General features: G+C 40.3%; 1 protein-coding gene across 1 annotated transcript in view; it reads left to right on the forward strand.

Moving 5' to 3' along the window:
- The first annotated feature begins 1085 nt into the window (after positions 1 to 1085).
- DOP1B (DOP1 leucine zipper like protein B) overlaps positions 1086 to 19181 on the forward strand; it is a 47224-nt gene continuing 29128 nt past the window's right edge. Inside the window, exons 1-7 of the mRNA XM_030466417.1 lie at positions 1086 to 1236; positions 4135 to 4309; positions 13991 to 14172; positions 14286 to 14456; positions 16604 to 16793; positions 17681 to 17779; positions 18496 to 18619. Coding sequence (XP_030322277.1) covers positions 4172 to 4309; positions 13991 to 14172; positions 14286 to 14456; positions 16604 to 16793; positions 17681 to 17779; positions 18496 to 18619 — 904 coding nt within the window. The 5' untranslated portion in view covers positions 1086 to 1236; positions 4135 to 4171. The remainder of the gene's footprint in view (positions 1237 to 4134; positions 4310 to 13990; positions 14173 to 14285; positions 14457 to 16603; positions 16794 to 17680; positions 17780 to 18495; positions 18620 to 19181) is intronic.

Below are 19181 nucleotides of genomic sequence, written 5' to 3' on the forward strand. Positions count from 1 at the left end.
CTTACTGATGAAAGAGTATCCATCATAATCTTAAAAGAGTTTCTAGTCTCTCATTTTTAATAGCTGAACAAGTTCTTTTCCCTTGACTTTTTCAGCTACTTTGAACTACTGGGACTATGTTCTACCTGCAAGTACAAAAACCAACCAGACAAACAAAAACAAACAAAAGAAAGGCTTAGACTAAATAATATTTCCAAAATAGATATATCTTTGTCTCACAGGATCACATATTTTGCTTTCTTTCCACAGCTATTTTGCTAGTTCCTTTTTTTGCCGTAAGCATACTAAAAATCCGGCACATCAACTTTCAAGCCTTTTGCAAAGAGCTTATTACACTGAGTCTGTCCGTGAAGAGCTGAGGGCTTCTTGCGATGAACTCGTGCCCACTATAAATGTGACAGCTGAATCCTCGTGAAAGCTCCGGCTCCAAAATCTGGCAGAAGCGCTTCATGCTATCACCCAGCTGTCCCAGAAGCCAGACTGATAACCGTGCCTTTACCGGTCCCAGTGTAGCCGCGATGCTGAAGCCGCTTTGCCGGGAAGAGCCGGCAGCAGCCCCTCGGTACGCAGCTCCGCGCAGGAACGCGTCCGACGTGGAGGGCACGCGTGGTTGCGACACCGCGCAACCACCGCTTTCTTTCCAGAGCGGCCCAGGCTGATGCACAAACAAAGGGAGCTGCCCGGGCTGGCCGCTGCCCCGACGCTTCCCCGCAGCCCCGGGGCCGGAGGGCGAGGGTGAGGCGGGGAGCGGCCGCGGGGCTCCGGGGCGCTGGGTACTGTTCCCGGCCCACGTCGCCAGGGGGCGCTCAGCGCCCGGACCCGGCCGCCGGGATGTACCATTCTCCCGCAGGGGGTTGCGGGTGTCCCGCTGCGGGCTGTAGCGCTCACCGACACTGTCAGCCTTCCTCCGATGCTCGGCAACGGGTAAAGACGAGAGCGGTCGCCGTCGGGCGGGGACGCACGGAGTGCTTTTGCGCCGGTCTACGCGGTTCTCCCTCCCCGCGCCGGGTTCTCGCAATGGTATCGCCCCAGCTGCCGGCTGCGGCGCGGCCCTGGCGGAGCGGGAAGCGTGCGTTGGGGCGGTGTTGGTTTTGGGTTGGTTTTTTTTTTTTTTTTTTTTTCTTGGCTCCCTCCTGTTGCTATAGCGACTGCGGGGTGCCGCCTCCACCCCTCTCCCGCGCTGGGCTGGGACACGTCGCCACCGCCACCCCGGGACGTCTGCGGGGCCCTTCCCAGGTACGGGGGTGGCGGGGAGGGGAGTGCAGCCGCGCCCGGGCTCGGCGAGCGTGTGTGTGTCTGTGTTTGGGGAGCGGCGGGAGGCGGGAGGAACGCGAGGGCATCCGGGGGTGACTCGCCGGGGGCCACTGGTGGGCCGGCCGAGGGGGCAACGCAGCCCAACCCAACCCCTCCGTCCGGGGAGCCCGCCCTGTCATCGCCGCTGCCGCAGCCGGCACGGCCTCGGCGGTCGCTGCCCGGCAGGTGAGGCTGGAGGGAAAGCTGCGGCGAAGCCTTGCTGCGGGGCTGCCCATCCGTGGGGTATCCTGGGGGGCTCCCGGCCCTTCCTCGTAGGGTGGGCCCAGCAAAGGGGCCCCACTCGCGTTGCGGCCGGGCCTGCGTGACCGCCCCGGAGCTCTGGAGCCGATGGCGGGGGGGCGGGGGTGTCCGCAGAGGCTCCGCAGCCCGGAGGGGGCAGTGCCTTGTCCCTTGGGATGAGAGGCAGAGGCTCGGTAACCTGTCCGCAGTGCTGAGCCTCGGTGAGTGACTTTTAACATCCCCATTGTCTGAGGAAGTTGGTGACCCGGGTTTGGAAGACGTACCTGAAGGTCACTGGCAAGTGGATTTTGGGTTTTGTGCTGGTGGTTTTTTCTTTTTCTTTGTGTTTGTTTTGGTTTTTGTTTCTGGTTGTTTGGGGGGTTTTTTGTTGTTTTTTTTTTTTTAATCTTCCTGCCTTTGTATATAAGCACAAATATGATCTATTTCCCGTATGTAGATTATTGGATTTTTTTCAAACCCGGCTGACATCTCTCAACGTAGGTTCATGAACATCAATGCACGTTAAATCATTCAGTCCATCACTGCTTTGCCGACTGGAAATACAAAATTCACCTGATTTTTCACAGCAAAGACCAAAGAAAATGTCTTAAGAAATAACTAAGGCAATTTTTCTCCCAATTAAATTTGTTTGTTTGTAGTTTTGTTGGTTTTTTTTCCTTGAATAGTACGTTCTACTTTACCCTTGGAACCTAATTAGATTTTACTCAAATAGACCAGGTTTTAATGCTATGGAAATGCTTAAAGACATTATTTTCATAGATTATTTAGAACATCTTTGAGTGCTGCTGGTAATTCGATTGATTCCTGTTCTCTAAGTGGATTCCTGCAGGTATCCATTTACAAATGAGGAATTTTGATGTGTTCTGTCAGCAAAACAGCTGCCCGCTTCTAAATGATTCACCCAAATCTCTTATTTATAAAGTGACAGCACTCTTGGCAGAGAGCTGCTAAGATAGCTTTTTAGGCCATGTTTTGTTTCAGGGAGTATGGATACAGTCCAATAGTCCATTTATTAAGGTATTTAAGTGAGATAAGGAAAAATTTCTTGGCCTCTTTGTTTTGGGGCAGTGTCTGTATCAGATTACTCCTAATTTTTGTTGACAGTATATTACAAGTTTGCCACTTTGTTAGGTTTTATGGGAGGGTTGAGGTTTTTTTTTTCAATCCATGTTGGAGCAAGCACAGCTGTATCTCAGGTGGGTGCTCTACCCTGCAAGGCAGTGGTGGTTTTTTATGCTCTCTGCTGCGAGAAGCACTGTGTGCATCCTGGCAAAAACAGAAAACTAAACTTTTACTGTAGCAAAACAAACAACACTAATCAACCAAACATGGCCCTGATGACCTTGTGTGACTTTTTTTTCCCCCCCTTCTTTTTTTCATAGAGGTGGATCAAGGCTGGATGACATAGAGTGGTTGTATCAGCAATGGCTGAATCCGTCAAGGAATGCAAAAGGGGCTTAAACCAGCCTTTAAAATCTTTTCTCTTTTGTGGGTCCATACAGCATTTTTTCTGTCTCTGAAAGTTTGCTACTAAAATCTTGATGTAGTTATTTTTTTAATTAAAATTAATGAAGGATACACAGTTGTTCTGTTGATTTGTTTTTTAAGTGGTGTGAGAGGTGAGCTGCTTTAAAAGAACATGGAAGACTACCTGCATTTATTTTTGTGTCCTTACTGTTAGAAAATGAAAGCAGACATCTTTCAGAACATTATAAAATGTTTTGTTATAGGACTGTACATTCTCTTCTGTACAGACTGACCTAAATCTGGCATTCCTAAACCTAAGCCTCTCTCTAGAATATTATTCCTATACTAGATAACAGGAGAACTAGTGTCATAGATAGTGTAGGAGTGAAGATATCATTTTTTGTTACTTAAAGTCCAGCCATGCCTGTTTCCCATTGTTCTCAAACAGGTGTGTTTTGCTTTTTAGTCTAAATGTGTACAGATTATGAGAAAATCAGGTCTGAATAACTTCTTTTTACTCCATAAAAACGAACAGATAGTTTTTGGTGAAATAAAGGAAGATTTGAACTAATGCCTTGATGCTTTGGCACAATGCCTTAGTCTTGTACTTCAGATACCTGCTGTTGACAAGCTGAGATGCAGAGTTCTGGGGGTGCTTTCTGCTGTGGGCTGAGAAGCCCTTTAGTGGGATTCCTCTGGGAATCTGAATTCTGATATGAGATATTTCACATTCCACAGCCACAGGTGACCTTTCAAAACATTGCACAGGTGATAAGTTATGAAAACCATTTACTTCTAACTCCTTGTCAGCACTTTGACTGTTTATACTGAGACTTTCTATTCCTTTGTTACTGTGTGAGGGATCCACGTGCATGGAAGGAAAAAAATGTTTTGTAAATAGGAAAATGTGACTGCAAAACTTCCAAAACAGGCAGAGGGGAGACAGAGTCATGCGTCTTAAATTATTTTTAACTCTGTGTCGAAACTTGATCAGACGACCTGTTTATTGTGATCTGTCAGTGCTTCAACATATTTTTTTGTTATTTTACAGTACTTTAGCTATGCCGGAATTTAAATGGGCGTTATCTTTTTGTAACTGTGTGTATGTTTTAGTTTACCAGGAAATTTTGCCTTGCTATGAGGACCGAAGATGGATCCAGAAGAGCAGGAGTTACTTGGTGATTACAGATATAGAAACTATTCTTCAGCAATTGAGAAAGCTTTGAGAAACTTTGAGTCGTCAAGTGAATGGGCAGATCTTATATCTTCCCTTGGCAAACTCAATAAGGTACAGTCTCACAGGAATATTTATGATTTTTTTAATTATCTTTATATTATTAACTTTTCTGTAACTTACATTATTTAACAAAACTAAAAATTAAGTCAAGAAAATCATTACTTCATACAGGAAAGGTAACAGAAGCAGCTAAGTCAGTATCTTATATATAAATGTGAGAAATTCCATTAAAATGGAAGAGAGGTTTCCTTCAAATGGCACTTGTGCCTTTTATACATCTAAATTGATTTTGGTTTTGCATCAGAGAAACCCACAGGATGCTGGTTACTCACCCTAGAGCAGCTAGAAAGTCTTTATATAGAACAGGAGGCCACAAGTTTTAGTATATATTTAAAAATCACATGCCCATGCCCTTCCCTTGTATTTGAGTAAATAATTGATTTGCTGCTAGTGGTGCCTATTTTATGACCATATGGCTTAGTACAGGATAAAAAGACTTTTACAGAAAAAAACCTAGGAAATGTGTTCTCTCCTCTTGCTGAAGAAACAAGGTTTGCTTTGGTCGTATTCCACTTGCTCTCTTTCAACATAAAGCTCTTCCTGAGTGTGTGTGGGGCAAGACTAGTTGTAGTCATTAGGGAAATGAGAATGGGAGGAGGCAACTCCTGCAGAATTCATAAGGAAACATCTGTTGTCACCCGATAGATGCCTCACATACCATTGCTCTAATTGCTAAGCCTTAACTCTACAGAGTTTTCAAAGGGGAGGAGAATCCATAGAATCATAGACTATCTTAAATTGGAGGAAACCTATGAGGATAATTAAGTCTGACTCCCTGCTTCTCACAAGACTATCTGAAACTAAGCTGTAGATCCATGAGTGTCATCCAGACACTCCTTGAATTCTGACTTGCTTGGTGCCAAGACCACTTACTTCCCTGGGGACCCTACTGCTGTGACTGGCCACCCTCCCAGTGAAGAACTTTCTCTTAATGTCCAGTCTTAACATCCCCTTGTGTAGCTTCATTCCTTTACCTTGTGTCTTATCGTTGATCACCAGAGAGAGGAAATCACCACCTCTTTCTCTGCTACTCCCCTCGAGGAAGTTGTAGACTGAGATGAGGCCCCTACTCCCTCAGCCTTCTCTTCTCCACCCTGAACAAATGACCTCAGCCTCTTCTTTTAAGTCTTGCCCATGAGACCTTTCACTATCTTGGTCACCCTTCACTGGACACACTCTAATACTTTGATGTCCTTCTTTACACTGAGGTGCCCAAAACTGCATATGGTGCTCAAGCTGGGGCTGCACAAGTGTAGTGTATAGTGGGACTGGCTAGGTATGCTGGGCTTCTTGTACCCCAGGACATAGTTGGCCCTTTGGCTGCCAGGACACACTATAGACCCGTATTCAACTTGCCATCAACCCAAACCCTCAGATCTCTTTCCACGCTACTCGTCTCCAGCATCTTTCCCCCCAGTTCTTACGGAATCCAGGAGGGGAATCCAGCACTTGTTCTTGTATAACTTCATATGGCTGGCATTTGCCTACCTCGGTAGTCTGTTCAAAGTTCTATGCCCTCAAGGAAGTCCACAGCTCCTCCTAGTTTAGCATCATCAACAAACTTAATGCACATTTGATTTCTGCTTCCAGATCATTTATAAAAGCACTAATGTGCACTAATCCTAAAATTGATCCCTGAGGAATTCCACTGGTGACTGGCCACCAGTCTGATGTAGCCACACTCACTCGAACAATTAGAGCCTCACCCCTCAGCCAGTTGCTCACCCAGCATATTATGGACTTATCTAGCTGTGTGCTGGACAGGTTATCCAGAAGGATACTGTGAGAGACAGTATCAAAAGCTTTTGCTGAAGTCCAAAAACCCCACATCTACTGGCTTCCCTTGATCAGTGGGAAGATCATGTCATAAAAGGAAATTGAATTGGTTATGCAGGTATTCCCCCTCATGAACCCGTGGTGGCTGTGACCAATGACTCTATTGTCTCTCAAGTGTTTTTCAGTAACTCCCAGAATAACCTTCTCCATAATTTTACCAGGTGCTGAAGTGAGACTGACAGGCCTGTAATTAGGAGAGGTCTTCCTTCTTACCCTTCTTGAAAACTAGGACATTTGCCAAACTGAGGTTTTTTTTAAGGGGAGCTGTGTTCTTTCCTAATCCCAAGAGAGAATCTGGGTATTGCTCTGGCAAGAGGATTTACAAATGTCTACCTTCACCAGTTCATCCTGATTCCTGTTGAGTCAATAAGGAAAGTTAGAGGCCAGCAGAATGCTCCGCTGAGAAAGAAAAATAAGAAATACTCAGGGTGAGAAATCTCTCCCTTGTGGGAAGAGGGATTTGATCTTCTATCTTGACCCAGATGATCGCACTGAATTGATTCTGATTAACACTTATCCAAAGCTCTTATGCAGGTACAGAATTGCCCAGTTATTTAGTAGCATAGTAGAAACCAAATAAAAAAAGCTTTTTAGCTGTTACATCAGTCCATCTGCTGTGGTATTTTATGATCTTAATCGGTTTAGGAGCTTAGGAATTGGTAGAACAAATCATCCCCTGTGTTGATCTGTTTCTGTTATATGAAAATAAGGATGACATGTGAGGGGAATGTGCCACCAAAAGGAAGATTGTGAAATAAGATGTCAATAGGTATTACCTTTACTTCTGTGATTACCTGGTCTCTTACATCCTGAAACATAATTATCATTGCTGAGTTCCATTAGTGCTTTGGGGAGAGGAGGTGTTTCTAACATAAGAGCCCAATTTCTTTTACAGTCTTCTCAGGGTGAATGAATGAGCAGGGAGAGAATGGTTAGGAGGGAGGAGATCCACAGTGACCTTCAAGATCATAAGGATCCAAGCCCCCTGCATGGACAGGGACACCTCCCACTAGACCAGGTTGCACAAGGTTTCATCCAGCCTGGCCTCGAACACTTCCAGAGAGGGGGCATCAGCAACTCCCTAGGCAACCTATTCCAGATCTTTGTATTGTGGCTTTTAATTGTGGGTGTTCTTTCTTATACAGATGTAATATTTTCTGAGGCTTTTTCGTCCATGGGAAGGCTTCAAAAATACTTTGTGCTGATGAGTAACAAAAGTTAACGCTCACTCTCATTGCCCTTTCAGTGCAAGGTCTGGAGGACCTTGTGCACAGGCACTTTCTTCTTAAAGATAAGAGGAAAATGAATGGAGGGAGCTGACCCAGATCACTTTGGCCTTGACTGAAATGAGTGATCTTGGAGCTCTTGCTGCTGTTTCTCCTGGTGAAGAGACAGCTCTGCTACTTCTTTCTATTACTACTTAGCTACCAAGGCTGAACTGAAGATTGTTTTTCACAGTTGCTTTTGTGCTAATTGGTTCTAATTGGTGTTTCATGGTGACTTTGACAGAGAAAGGAATAAAGGGGTTTATTTTTTCTTGTCATTGTCCCTCATCTGTTGCTATTTAAAGTAGGATAGATGAACGCTGTCCTAAAATTTTGTTTGTTTCTCACTTGTTTTATATGGAGCCTGAGGTGTGTTACAGGAGTTTTGCAAGTGTTTTTTAGCTGACTTAGTCTTCTAAGTTTAGGTAAGATGAATCTCCTCTGCAGTGTTCTGAACTGAACTGCAGATGCCAGGTGTGAGGATGAGTGAAGGATGGAGATAAACTATATTTTCTAACAAAAGCTAGAGTTGGAAGAATTCAGTAACTTACTCTGCGCCCCAAGTTTATAAGGTAAAGATTTTGGGGGTTTTGAATAGTATTTTTGGGGGTACTTGAATAGTGTAGGTTTATCATAGAATGTTAGGTTGGAAGGAACCTCAGGGATCATCTGGTCCAACCCTTCCAACATGATTGTATGATATGTCTTAGCACCCCATTGAGCTGAGACTTAAAACTTTCCAAAGTGGGGAAATCCACCACTTCCCCTGGGAGAGCATTCCAATGTCTGGCTGTGCAGACAGTGAAAAAATTTCTTCTTGTGTTCGATTGGAATCTCCCCAGGAGCAACTTGTGCCCATTGCTCCTTGTCTTGTCCATGTGACTCCTTGTAAACAGGGAGTCTCCATTCTTCTTCGTACCTGCCTTTTAAGTACTGGAACACTATATTAAGGTCTCCCCCCAAGCCTTCTCTTCTAAAGACTGCACAAACCCAGTTTTCTCAGCCTCTCTTCATATGTCAGGTGAGTCCTCTGATCGTTCTCGTGGCTCTTCTCTGGACCCTCTCCAGCCTGTCTGCATCCTTTATGTACAGCCAGGACCAAAACTGGATGCTATACTCCAGGTGTGGTCTGACAAGCAGCAAGTAGAGCGCGATGATGACTTCTTTGTCTCTGCTGTTGATGCCCTTGTTGATGCAACCCAGCATCCTGTTGGCTTTCTATGCTGCTGCAGCACACTATTCACTCATGTTGAGCCTGTTGTCCACCAAGACCCCCAGGTCCCTTTCCACAAGGCTGCTCTCTAGTTAAGTAGATGCATCATCATGGTGAAGGAGAAACAGTGGAAAGTAATGTCTATAAAAACTTAGAGAAGAATATGAATGAACAGCTGCAAACACCTAAATTAAACAGGCAGTAAATATGGATGTTATTGCTTTAAAGAGGGGCTTCAGCTTTGCCTTGAAACTTATATTTCACTGGTAAGTATCTCTCTGTGCTTTGCTTCTGTTCAAGCTCAAGTTAATTTAAGATGATCATCTAGTAGCTGCAGCCTAGGCTGCTCCATGCTTCAAGCAACAGAATTATTCTTGGTACTGTTCTTGCATACAGCTTTAAACCATGTTTTTTATTGGGTTTTTTTTTTAAATCTGCATGTGTTCCCTCTTTGGAAAGAACAGCTTTGTGACTAGGGTTCCCAGATGTTCAGCACAGATTGCTGCATCCAGAATACAGTAATCCTTTTCAATTGCCTTAGTACTGAAAGGTGATTGTGCTGGTGGAGATCTTGCCAGCTTTCTCCAATGTTTTAAAAGGAAACAACTCTGTAAAATCACTTCTATAGAAAAAGATGCTGGGGGCACAGGTGTTGTTTTTGAAACCTAGAATAGGTGGTGATTTAGCATATGTGGGTTTGTGAGTGAAACAAGTGCTTGAAATATGCTTTTCATATCCAAAATGCTTTTCACTGTCTATTCAATCTAGTATATGTACATATAAAAGTATTAATATAGGGTGAACTTCAGGAAATTAAGAAGCTAAAAATATTACAACATTAGGAAAACCCAAGTGCGTAGCTTGTGTTAGGGTTTTTAAATCAAATTACAGGCATATATTTTCTAGACATTTAAACTCTGAGTGCAGGCAAATACATGAGAGACACAGTTTGCTAAATGAAGACCTGAGCAGTAGTAAATATTGGATTCCACAGTCTGGTTTTTTAAGGAAACTATGAAAGGAGGTTTTTAAAAAAGTATCTGAAGTGTACTGATTCACAGAAGAGCACAAAACCTCATTGGCTTTTTGGCAAGTTTGTTTGTTTATTTAATCCAAGTGTATTAAAAAGAACAAAAAAACCCCAAACAAAAAACCCAACCAACCTACTCACAAAAAGCCAACCTGCTTCTGTTTGACAAGAATAGTTGTCAGGATTTTGTAATGCTCATTGGCAGAAAACCTTCATCAACAATTTTTTTATTCCATTTGGATATTGGTGGTATGGAATTTTCACAGAAGCATTACTGGTGAGTGTTGCCACTCAGGCTCACAGGCCATTGCCCCTTTTCTGAGCAAGATGTTAATATACAGTTCCCCATGAATACAAAATGTTATAACCTTTGAAAAATCAGTTGTTCTAGAGTGATTTATGCTTACACCATGGTTGACTTGCTCAGTAGCGATAGCAACGTTACCCTTAAAAGAGCACTTTCAAACTGCTTTTTATCCTTGGATATAACAGAGGTGTGTAGAGATTATAAATTCATACAATACTTTTAGTCTTCAGTCTGCAATTTCATATTATTTTTTTTTCATCATTTGACTTTCAATAGCAAGTTACGTTTTATTTCTGTATGCTTTTCTTGCTTCAAAAACTGAAAGGTGAATATAAACACTTCCTCTATTTGGAAGGAAAAAGACAACAGCACAAAAACCATTGCACCAGCACAGCTATTGTTTGTTACACTTGATGTTACAATATGTCTGTTCTTGAGGAGAGAGAAGGAGATAGGATATTATTATTCTAAAGTATGGATTTAATGAGCATAGTCATAAATTACACCAGTTGCTTCATATGAGAACTCTGCCACAGCTTTACAGAATTGTTGGCCGAATTACAAACACAAGCACCACTTGCCTTCTGTTGAATGTAAGCCTTATATCTTTGAGAAGTGAAGCTTTGCCTTCTCTTTGCTTCATGAAACCTCACTACAGCTAATGCACAAATGCACAAATTTTTTATTTCACCCCTTTTATACTGTAACTCCAACTGCTAAGCTTTACAGTTTCGTCAAAACCATCCTTGAACTTGCTGCTATTTTTATGGAAATTGAAACTTTATTTAGAATATTTTTCACCTACTTGGGAAATGAATCAGTGGAAAATAGAATGACAGGCTCTCTTTTTGCTCCTCTCCTCACAACCACTGTTGTCTAAAACAAGAATTATAAAATCTCCTAGTTGAAGATAGTTATCTAAATTGATGTACATACTGCATTTTTCTGAATCTCTAGTTATGTAAATATAAGTATTTACTTTATTTTCTTGAGTTTTTTACATGTAGGCAAATTGATCTAACTGATCTCTACTGGTGTGATAAAGCAGTATAGAATGACTTAAACCAGTAACTGTGTAAAGTGAATATTCCTCTTTGTATGTATTTCTGTGTTTATTTTGTTATAAGACACACATATATGCTACTGCCAAGAATAGTCTTCCCTTTATACACTTTACAGCCCACATTTGAAAAAACCCTGAGCCTGCTTATGTATTAGAAAGTGTTTTGTATGTATAATGTATACTCTAGCCAATTATAAACAAAGCCTGCAAAAAGTTGAAAACTGGATATGTACATGGATACAAGTCATTCCTTTGCATGTCTCCTTTTCTCCTGCCTTACTGATTGAAGTTTTTATTTTAAAAGTCAGTGTGGTACTTCAAATACTTGTTGGTTTTCTGGGATCGTTGGTTGCTCACTGACTGTGAAAATCAAATCCTGGGATGGTATAGTAAGCATGGAGTACTTGCTGCCCATTCAGGCTTCTGAAGCCAGCTCTTAGTAGCTGTTCCAGTGACATTTAACACGTCTGACACCAAAACTGCTCATGTTGAAAGCAGTTGGAGATAAGGAGGAAAAGTAGATCATGGGTGGGCTTCAGCCCATATGTAAATAAAGAAGGTCAACATAACCTCACAAAAATCAAAAGAATGGGTTAATAATAAATGTTAAGACAGGTAGGCAGAATTGTCCTTCTACAGTCAGAAGTGTTGGATCCTGAATGTGGAAGCAATGTTTTGGGATTGGATACTCAAGTGCATACAATGCCAATGATTCCAGACTTGCTACCACAACATTTTACTACCTGTAGAAGCTGAAATGATAATGGATTTCAGCAGCACTGAATCTCACAGGAAGCTGATTTTTCAAGTCATGGGAGCCCAGGATATTTTCAAAATCAAGCTTCTTCAAATTGTCTGTCAGTTCACTGAAACTAATTTGGAAATATGTATATTATCATGTGAGTCTTCTTTCAATTAACAATTTTAGATCCATCTGCTAATTGATATCTTTCTACCCTTTTAAAATGCTTTGAGTCCTGTCTGGGGAAGCAGGTTAAAAATCTGAACCGTTCAGCAAAGCAGCCACCAGCCCACCTCTTTCTGCTGGAATGTTCTTGGTGCATCCAGTCTTCTGATGTGTTGCAGTGTGGTTTTAAATCCCTTGCATCTGCTGGAAGATCAGAGACAGCTGTTAACCAGGAACACCCAGTCTTGAGAAGAATTGTAGTTTGTGTCCAACTGTGGATTTCCTCAGCTCAAGTCAGGAAAAAAGTTTTATGAGCTTTTGAGAAAGGCGTTTCAACTCAGAATCATTCTGAGGTGATGGGCAAAAAGTCTCCCCAGCTTATATAAGAGGTTCATAGTAAATGTCTTTGCATCTTGCTTCCTATACAGAAATGTTTTCCACTTCTCTAGGTGTAGCAGTACAGTTGGCACATGTACATGTATTGTTCTAAGTCAGTCTCACCGCCTGGAACCGGGACACAGGAAAGTTTCAGTCACCCAGGAGAAATACTTAACACAGTTATCCCTGAATATCCACTATTCAACTCCTCATATGCCTGGAGTACTTCTTCCTCTACTGACTAAATGTTTTGATGTTTGGAGGAGGAAAGTTCTTATTTGTTGGTAGAGCTTTACTTGACATCTGTAGGAAATGAAATCAACCAAGTAACCTTTTTTTGATGTCATTATTTCTGTAATGGATCTAATTCTCTGTGTAATAAGCAGTGAATATTATAGTTTTCTTTCTATATTTAAATATTAACTAACAGAATGTTAAAAAGATATTTGTTCAATATGAAGATTAAGAGGAAAAATAATTACAGCTGGCATAGGTTTTTTTGTAATTACATCTTTTATATATATATAGAGGGTGTGGGCACATACATACCAACCAATGTAAACAGAATGTTTCAAAGTCCAGCTTTCAAGCAGTCACTGAAGTTCTTACAAATATTAAGGGTTTTAATATTGAAATAATACTACTCATGTAATAAAGGGGTAAACCTCTAAAATACAAAAAACAACTCCACAAATATAAACTGGTTTAGTTTCCTGTATAAAAAATTTCTCTATTCTTGGATTTTGTTTTTAGTAGTTCTTAAAATGCAGCTCTCATGGATGTAGTGAGGGAGGAAAGGAAGAAAATCAGTTTGCTATGAAGAACATATGTACTGTGTGTATTTCAAATGGCTTCACATTTCTATTTACTATTGTTACAATCTCTCAGCCTTTTCCTTCTTGAGTAAATTTGATTTACTAGACGCTCTTTACTAACAGCTAGTCTCTCAGTTTAGGCAGGGCAGCTAATAGAAGAATAAAGCAATAGTAGTCTCACAGATTTTAGCTTCCTTTGCCCACCAACTACAGTACTTGCATATTTACTCTGCTGAAATGCACCATGGTTCCAAGAAGAGCAGTCTTTCCAAAGAAAGGTGTTACAGTTGCTTTTCCAGACGCCTGACCTGTCTGCAATACTTAGTTAACTTTTTCCTATCCTGAAGATCTTTTACTTATCCATCAAACAGTGGATATAGTTAATGAAGCTTACTGAGTGTAGCCACACAGAATTGCAAATAACTGGTAAGATGTCATTGTCCAATTAAATTATACCTGCTTTGGTTGGAAGGGTTTTTTTTATATTTCATCTATACCTGAAATGAAAATTTCTGAGGAAAGAGAGTTATTTAATTCTTATTTTATTCCCTGTCCTTAAAAGCTGAGATGCTGCTCTTGTCCTTTCCCTGCTTCCACAGGAGGCAGTAATTCCCTGTCCTGTCCTTTGACTTCTGTTCCCAGTTACTAAGCAAAGTAAGACCAGGCTTTTCAAGATTGTTCATGACTGCTTCTATATGAAACTCAATTGCAGAATTCTGCTGTTTCAGTGTAACAAAATGCATTGATGAGAAAGAACACTTCTCAGGGCACTTGTAGGAAACCTTTTGACATGCAATCGTTACATATGTATCATCCTTTACAGTATAGATGTTTATTCAAATCTCCTTTCTTACACAGGCTCTTCAGAGTAACCTGAAGTATTCTCTGTTGCCCAGACGGCTGATCATCAGTAAAAGATTATCTCAGTGTTTGCATCCAGCTCTACCCAGTGGAGTGCATTTAAAGGCACTAGAAACCTATGAAATAATCTTTAAAATTATTGGGACAAAATGGCTTGCCAAGGATTTATTCTTATACAGGTAAACTTATCTTTATAAGTGTATACATATCAGAGTGTATTTTAATTAAATTTTTTTTCTTATGTATTTCTTTTTTCTTTTTCCTTTTTTTTTTTTTCTTTAAAAAAAAAAAGCTCTGGATTGTTTCCTCTGCTGGCAAATGCAGCAATGTCAGTGAGGCCTGTTCTCCTTGGTTTGTATGAGAAATACTTTCTTCCACTTCAAAAGTCTCTCCTACCTGGTCTTCAAGCCTTTGTAATTGGACTACTGCCTGGATTAGAAGAAGGATCAGAAATTTATGACAGGTGAGAGCTGATATTAATTTGAAGGCAATATGCAGTGTTCTGCTTTTCTAGGGGATTCTCAAGAAATTTCTGTCAGCTCTCTAGAAGGCTTAATAAAAAAGCTTCTAAGGGTAGAAGAATGGGGAGTTGGAAAGATGCAATGAAAAGTGCTAAAATAAGAAAACCCTTTTGCCTTCCATTTTCATCTCAGGAGGCAAAGAGGAAAGAAGAGGAAAAGGAGGGTTAAAATAGATGTACTGAGAAAAAGGAATAAAAACTATTCCTTAAAGCTCTATTGAACTCCTAAATAGTTAACCTAAGTAAATTAAGATTGTCTAAACCACTGTCTGTCAATAAGTTAAATTTAAAAATTTTAACATGAGAAAGCAGCTGAATTCTTTCCAGTCTTTGTATACTCAGTACTTACTCTCAGGTTCTGAAAAACATAAGCAGGAGGAGACGTTTTTAAAGTCTGCTGTGAAAAAAAGTATCTTTCTTTTCCAGTCAGGACAATGACAGCATGATAAAGTCAGGATTAGGAGGTCTGTAGCTCAGCACCCATTTGTGCAGTGGTTTTACTTCAGTTACCTGAACTGTTTTGCAAGATCTTTTAAGAACACAACCACTGCAAGTTTTATCCATATGTTTCTTTGCTTAAACAGTCGCTGTATGTTGCACTGGTAATGTATTTCCACCAGTGTGACCAGTCTGGATGTGCTGGCTGTTTTCTCTTCCCTACTTGTTTTTTGGGTTTTGTGTGTTTTTTAAGTGTGAACACTACTTCTAAGTACTTTTTAAGAACAAGTGTTAAATTGAAGGCTCATATCAATTGCTGGAGCACCTAAGAGTGTTCCCAACTTGGTGAGCAGCATTCAGTTGCCAGTTTCAGAGCATCAGGTCTATTGATAGGTGTATTCCTCATATAAATCTGCTGTGATGAATTTCAGTATGTGGTTTTTGTCAAGCAGACTTATAATGGTGGTGTATAGTTTTCTCTTTGCTACAACACTAATTGCTGGAGACTTGAGGGAGGTGCCTTGGAATTACATCTGCTGTCTATCTGAAGCCTTTCTAGGGAGATTTAACTTATTTTGACACTGAGTAAGTTCGAAATAGTGAGTCAATTGGAGCTGCAGATAAACTTCCAACATCTGACTTCAGGTTTTATATTTTTTTTTCCTTGTTCTCAATGGCATTGTTTGCCTCTTTGCCTTGAACAAACAAGATCACAGGCAGGAAGTGTATGTCACTGGAAAAAAATTATCCTAAAATAAATTTTATTTTATTTTGTGACATATAAAAATTGCAATAGAATAGTTGACTTATTGTGATGATTCTGGTGCAAGAAAGACAGACCAAGATATCTTACTGAAAGTTGTGTTTAAGTTCAGCTTCATGAGAGTCTCTCCACTGAATGTTTTCAGAATCTTCAACATTGAGGACTAACACTTACACATTCCCTGCTGCTCCTGAGAGTGGTAGAAATACTATCTCAGCCCATGCTTCACCCTAGAAACTATTTCCTTCTTCAACACACTCATATAAGTGAGTTTGCACACATTTTCACAAACAGAAAAGGAAAAAATGGCTTCACAGCTACTTTATAAAGAAATGGAAAAGAACATCAGATTGGGGAAGTTCCCTCTTCAATGCTGGCGTTCTTCTGCTTTTCTCCCTTCTACATTCCTCATGTGAGGCTTTAATTCTTGCTTGATAGCAAAATACTGGAGTACTGACAGAGTTGCTGAAGCAGAGAATATTACCTCAGTCACAGGATCTCCAGTATGATTGCCTGTCTAGCATCAGCTTACATTATTTCCAATTCAGCGTTGCACACATCTCACAGTAAATATTTTGCAATCAGAGCTACTGCAGTAATTGGCCAGAGTTTAATGTTTGCAGATAAACTGGATAACTTTCCAAAGTATGCACAGAAATTTTGTTTTGGTGGGTGTGCACATTTCCAAGGGAGTATGTGTGTTTTGGTCATCTTTTTACCATCAGATGCTGGCTGTCTTCATGTGAAAAGGGTAATACTGATACTACAAAGATGAGGAAATTAAGTAAATCACATCATCTGCAATACTGGTTCTGTGTATAATTGCCTTTTTGTGTTATAAGACTGAAGTAAAAATCTATTTTCTCCTGTCAAATGTGTTTCTACACAGAACAGATGCTCTGTTTGTGAAGCTCTCCTTATTGATGGGCCAAGAAGTGTTCTATGGAGCACTCTGGGGCAGTGTCCTGGTCAGCCCATCCATCAGGCTTCCTGCTTCTCTTTTTGTTGTCAGTCATATCAACAGAGAGCTGTCTGGAAAACAGCAGAAATACATGCTTGGCACCGATTATAACCTCACAGTAAGTTCATTACACTCCTTGTAGAGCAGTCTTATCTACCATAATACATGCATAATAGCAGATTGTTCCTTCTCTGTATTCAATTAGAATGACATGCTCTTAAAAATACTTTAGAGAGAGAGGGAGGGATGGAGGGCGATGGAATTGCTTAACACAGTTACTTCATGGGACTATCTCCCTTGAAATATAGCAGAGAATCTCTCTGGAGAATCAGAGAATCTCAGAGAATCTTTTGCTTAGCCTGCAGAATGCAAATCTTTTGAAGCTTCTGCAGTTTTCAGTGATCACTACTGCATACAGCCTATAGAGACTGACTCTCTTTCAAATCAGAAGATAAACTTGACATCTTTTCTGTGCTTGTTCTGAATTTGCTTTTGAGGTTGAAGATCAGATCTTTTATAATGCAGTATATAAAATGTTTAATGTGGAATTCTCAAAGTGTTTGCTGTCCTGGAAGACAGTTCTGATATTTAGTATCTTTTTGTTTTTTCAGTTGAGTTGAAATCATTAGTAGGCAGTAACTTAGTCTAAGCTTGGGTGATAGAATACCTAATACTAATTAGAGTACTTTATTATCTACATTTGTGAGGTCCTGTCTGATAGCAGGTGATGTTACACTGTGGCATTCTGTGCCATTACAAAACCAAGCATTTCATAAGCGTTAATGGTTCTTTTAACAGCATTCCACAAAACATGTTTTAACTCATTTTGAGGACAGGAGTTAATTATACTTTTGGAGTGGTGGAGTAATTATACTTTTATTTAGAAATATACTATTCACATATAACCAAGGTTGCTTTCTTTTCTTCTTGTGATTATTAACAGTGATTGTAGTTTAAATGTTACCATGAATCAAAGCACAGCTGTGCTTTCTTTTCCTTTTACAGATAAAATCTTTGTGTGTATCAGTGTTGGATTCCAATGTCCTAGTGCAAAGAAACACTCTAGAAGTGATTCTCTTCTTCTTCCCACTTTACACAGCTTTGGTAAGGGGACTATTTTAATATTATGGCATGAGCACTTTGTGCAGGGAAGTGTCTTCTTTGAAATTAATCCAGCACCTACCTCTGTCATTGCCAAATGTCTGATTCTGTACCTTCAAAATCAACAAACAGATTTTGCAGTTTCTTGTTCCCCTGTCAACTTGAATAGTAGAGGAGACTGCTGCTTCTCAGACTCTTTGCAGCTTCAAATGAAGATGTGCTTTCACAGTGAATATTGTCTGATAGTTTAAATGTGTTTGAAGTGCCAGGTCTGAGAAACTGCATATATAAAAAATATCTACCTCCTTTTCCAAGTAGGATTTCAGAATTTGGAATTGTCTGCACTAAACTAAGATACTTTTGTTAAAGACTTGTAAAGAAAATGTTCCTTGGAACAAGAGCCGTTCCCCATAATTTTCTAGCTTACCTACTAGTACAGTTAGTATTGTGAAAGTAGCAAGTAATTTTAATTATTAAGACATAACTTAATGAAATCTTTAGTATTTTTAGCCTAACTGTAGCTTTGTACTTTCAATAAGAAAATTATCACAATTGTATCAGATTTCCTGTCTTGGTATTTTAGCATGCAAAGTACTTTGTCCATGGTTCATTGCCTTTTGTTTTTAAAACTGAAATATTACCAGTTTTAAAGACCTCATTACCAATTTGAGTTGTTTCAGTGTTTATAAACAGCTGAAGTATTTTTTTTCTCATCCTAGGATTGTAATGTAAGCACTATTCCATTGCACAGAGCTGATTTAGTCTATATTCTGGCAGCAGCTACACAGACATTGTTGAGAAGAGACATGTCACTCAACAGAAGATTGTATGCATGGTTGCTAGGTACTGTACAGCATACAGTGATATTCAATATTCTGAATACCTACGAGAAAAAAAATGTAGTACACGTTTTCAGCAGTTAAGAAATGATTATAAAATAGAGCGTTCTTTAGTTACCATTTATTAAGTACCTGTTCAGTAAAACCAGGCAATAATTTGGCACACAAGTCTTCTCTTCAGAGGTGAATTCATTTCATTGTCCTGACTCACAGGGTATCTGATTAATTATTTCTGGTCTCATTCACCACTCACTCTGAAGGGGGCCAGTGGACTGGAAGAAGTAAAGAACTATTTTAACCTTGCTCTTCTTCAAGTAATAGTCTGCTATTTCCCACATTAACTTTATTGATAAGGAGATCTAGAAAAGAGCTGTAGCTTCTCCTCATCTGTCTCCTTTTCACAACATAAGAGGGGACAAAAAGTGACGGGGGAAGACCTGAAACCATGTAGTTGCATGAAGGCTGCCCTTGCTGTGTCTTGATCTGGCCCTGGTTTTGATTTATGTTCAATATAACACATTTGGATGCCTCAAACTGTGAAGTGTGGGCTGTCCTTAAGCAGTATG

The sequence above is a fragment of the Calypte anna genome, chromosome 1, assembly GCF_003957555.1.
Source record: "Calypte anna isolate BGI_N300 chromosome 1, bCalAnn1_v1.p, whole genome shotgun sequence".
Classification (NCBI taxonomy): Eukaryota; Metazoa; Chordata; class Aves; order Apodiformes; family Trochilidae; genus Calypte; species Calypte anna.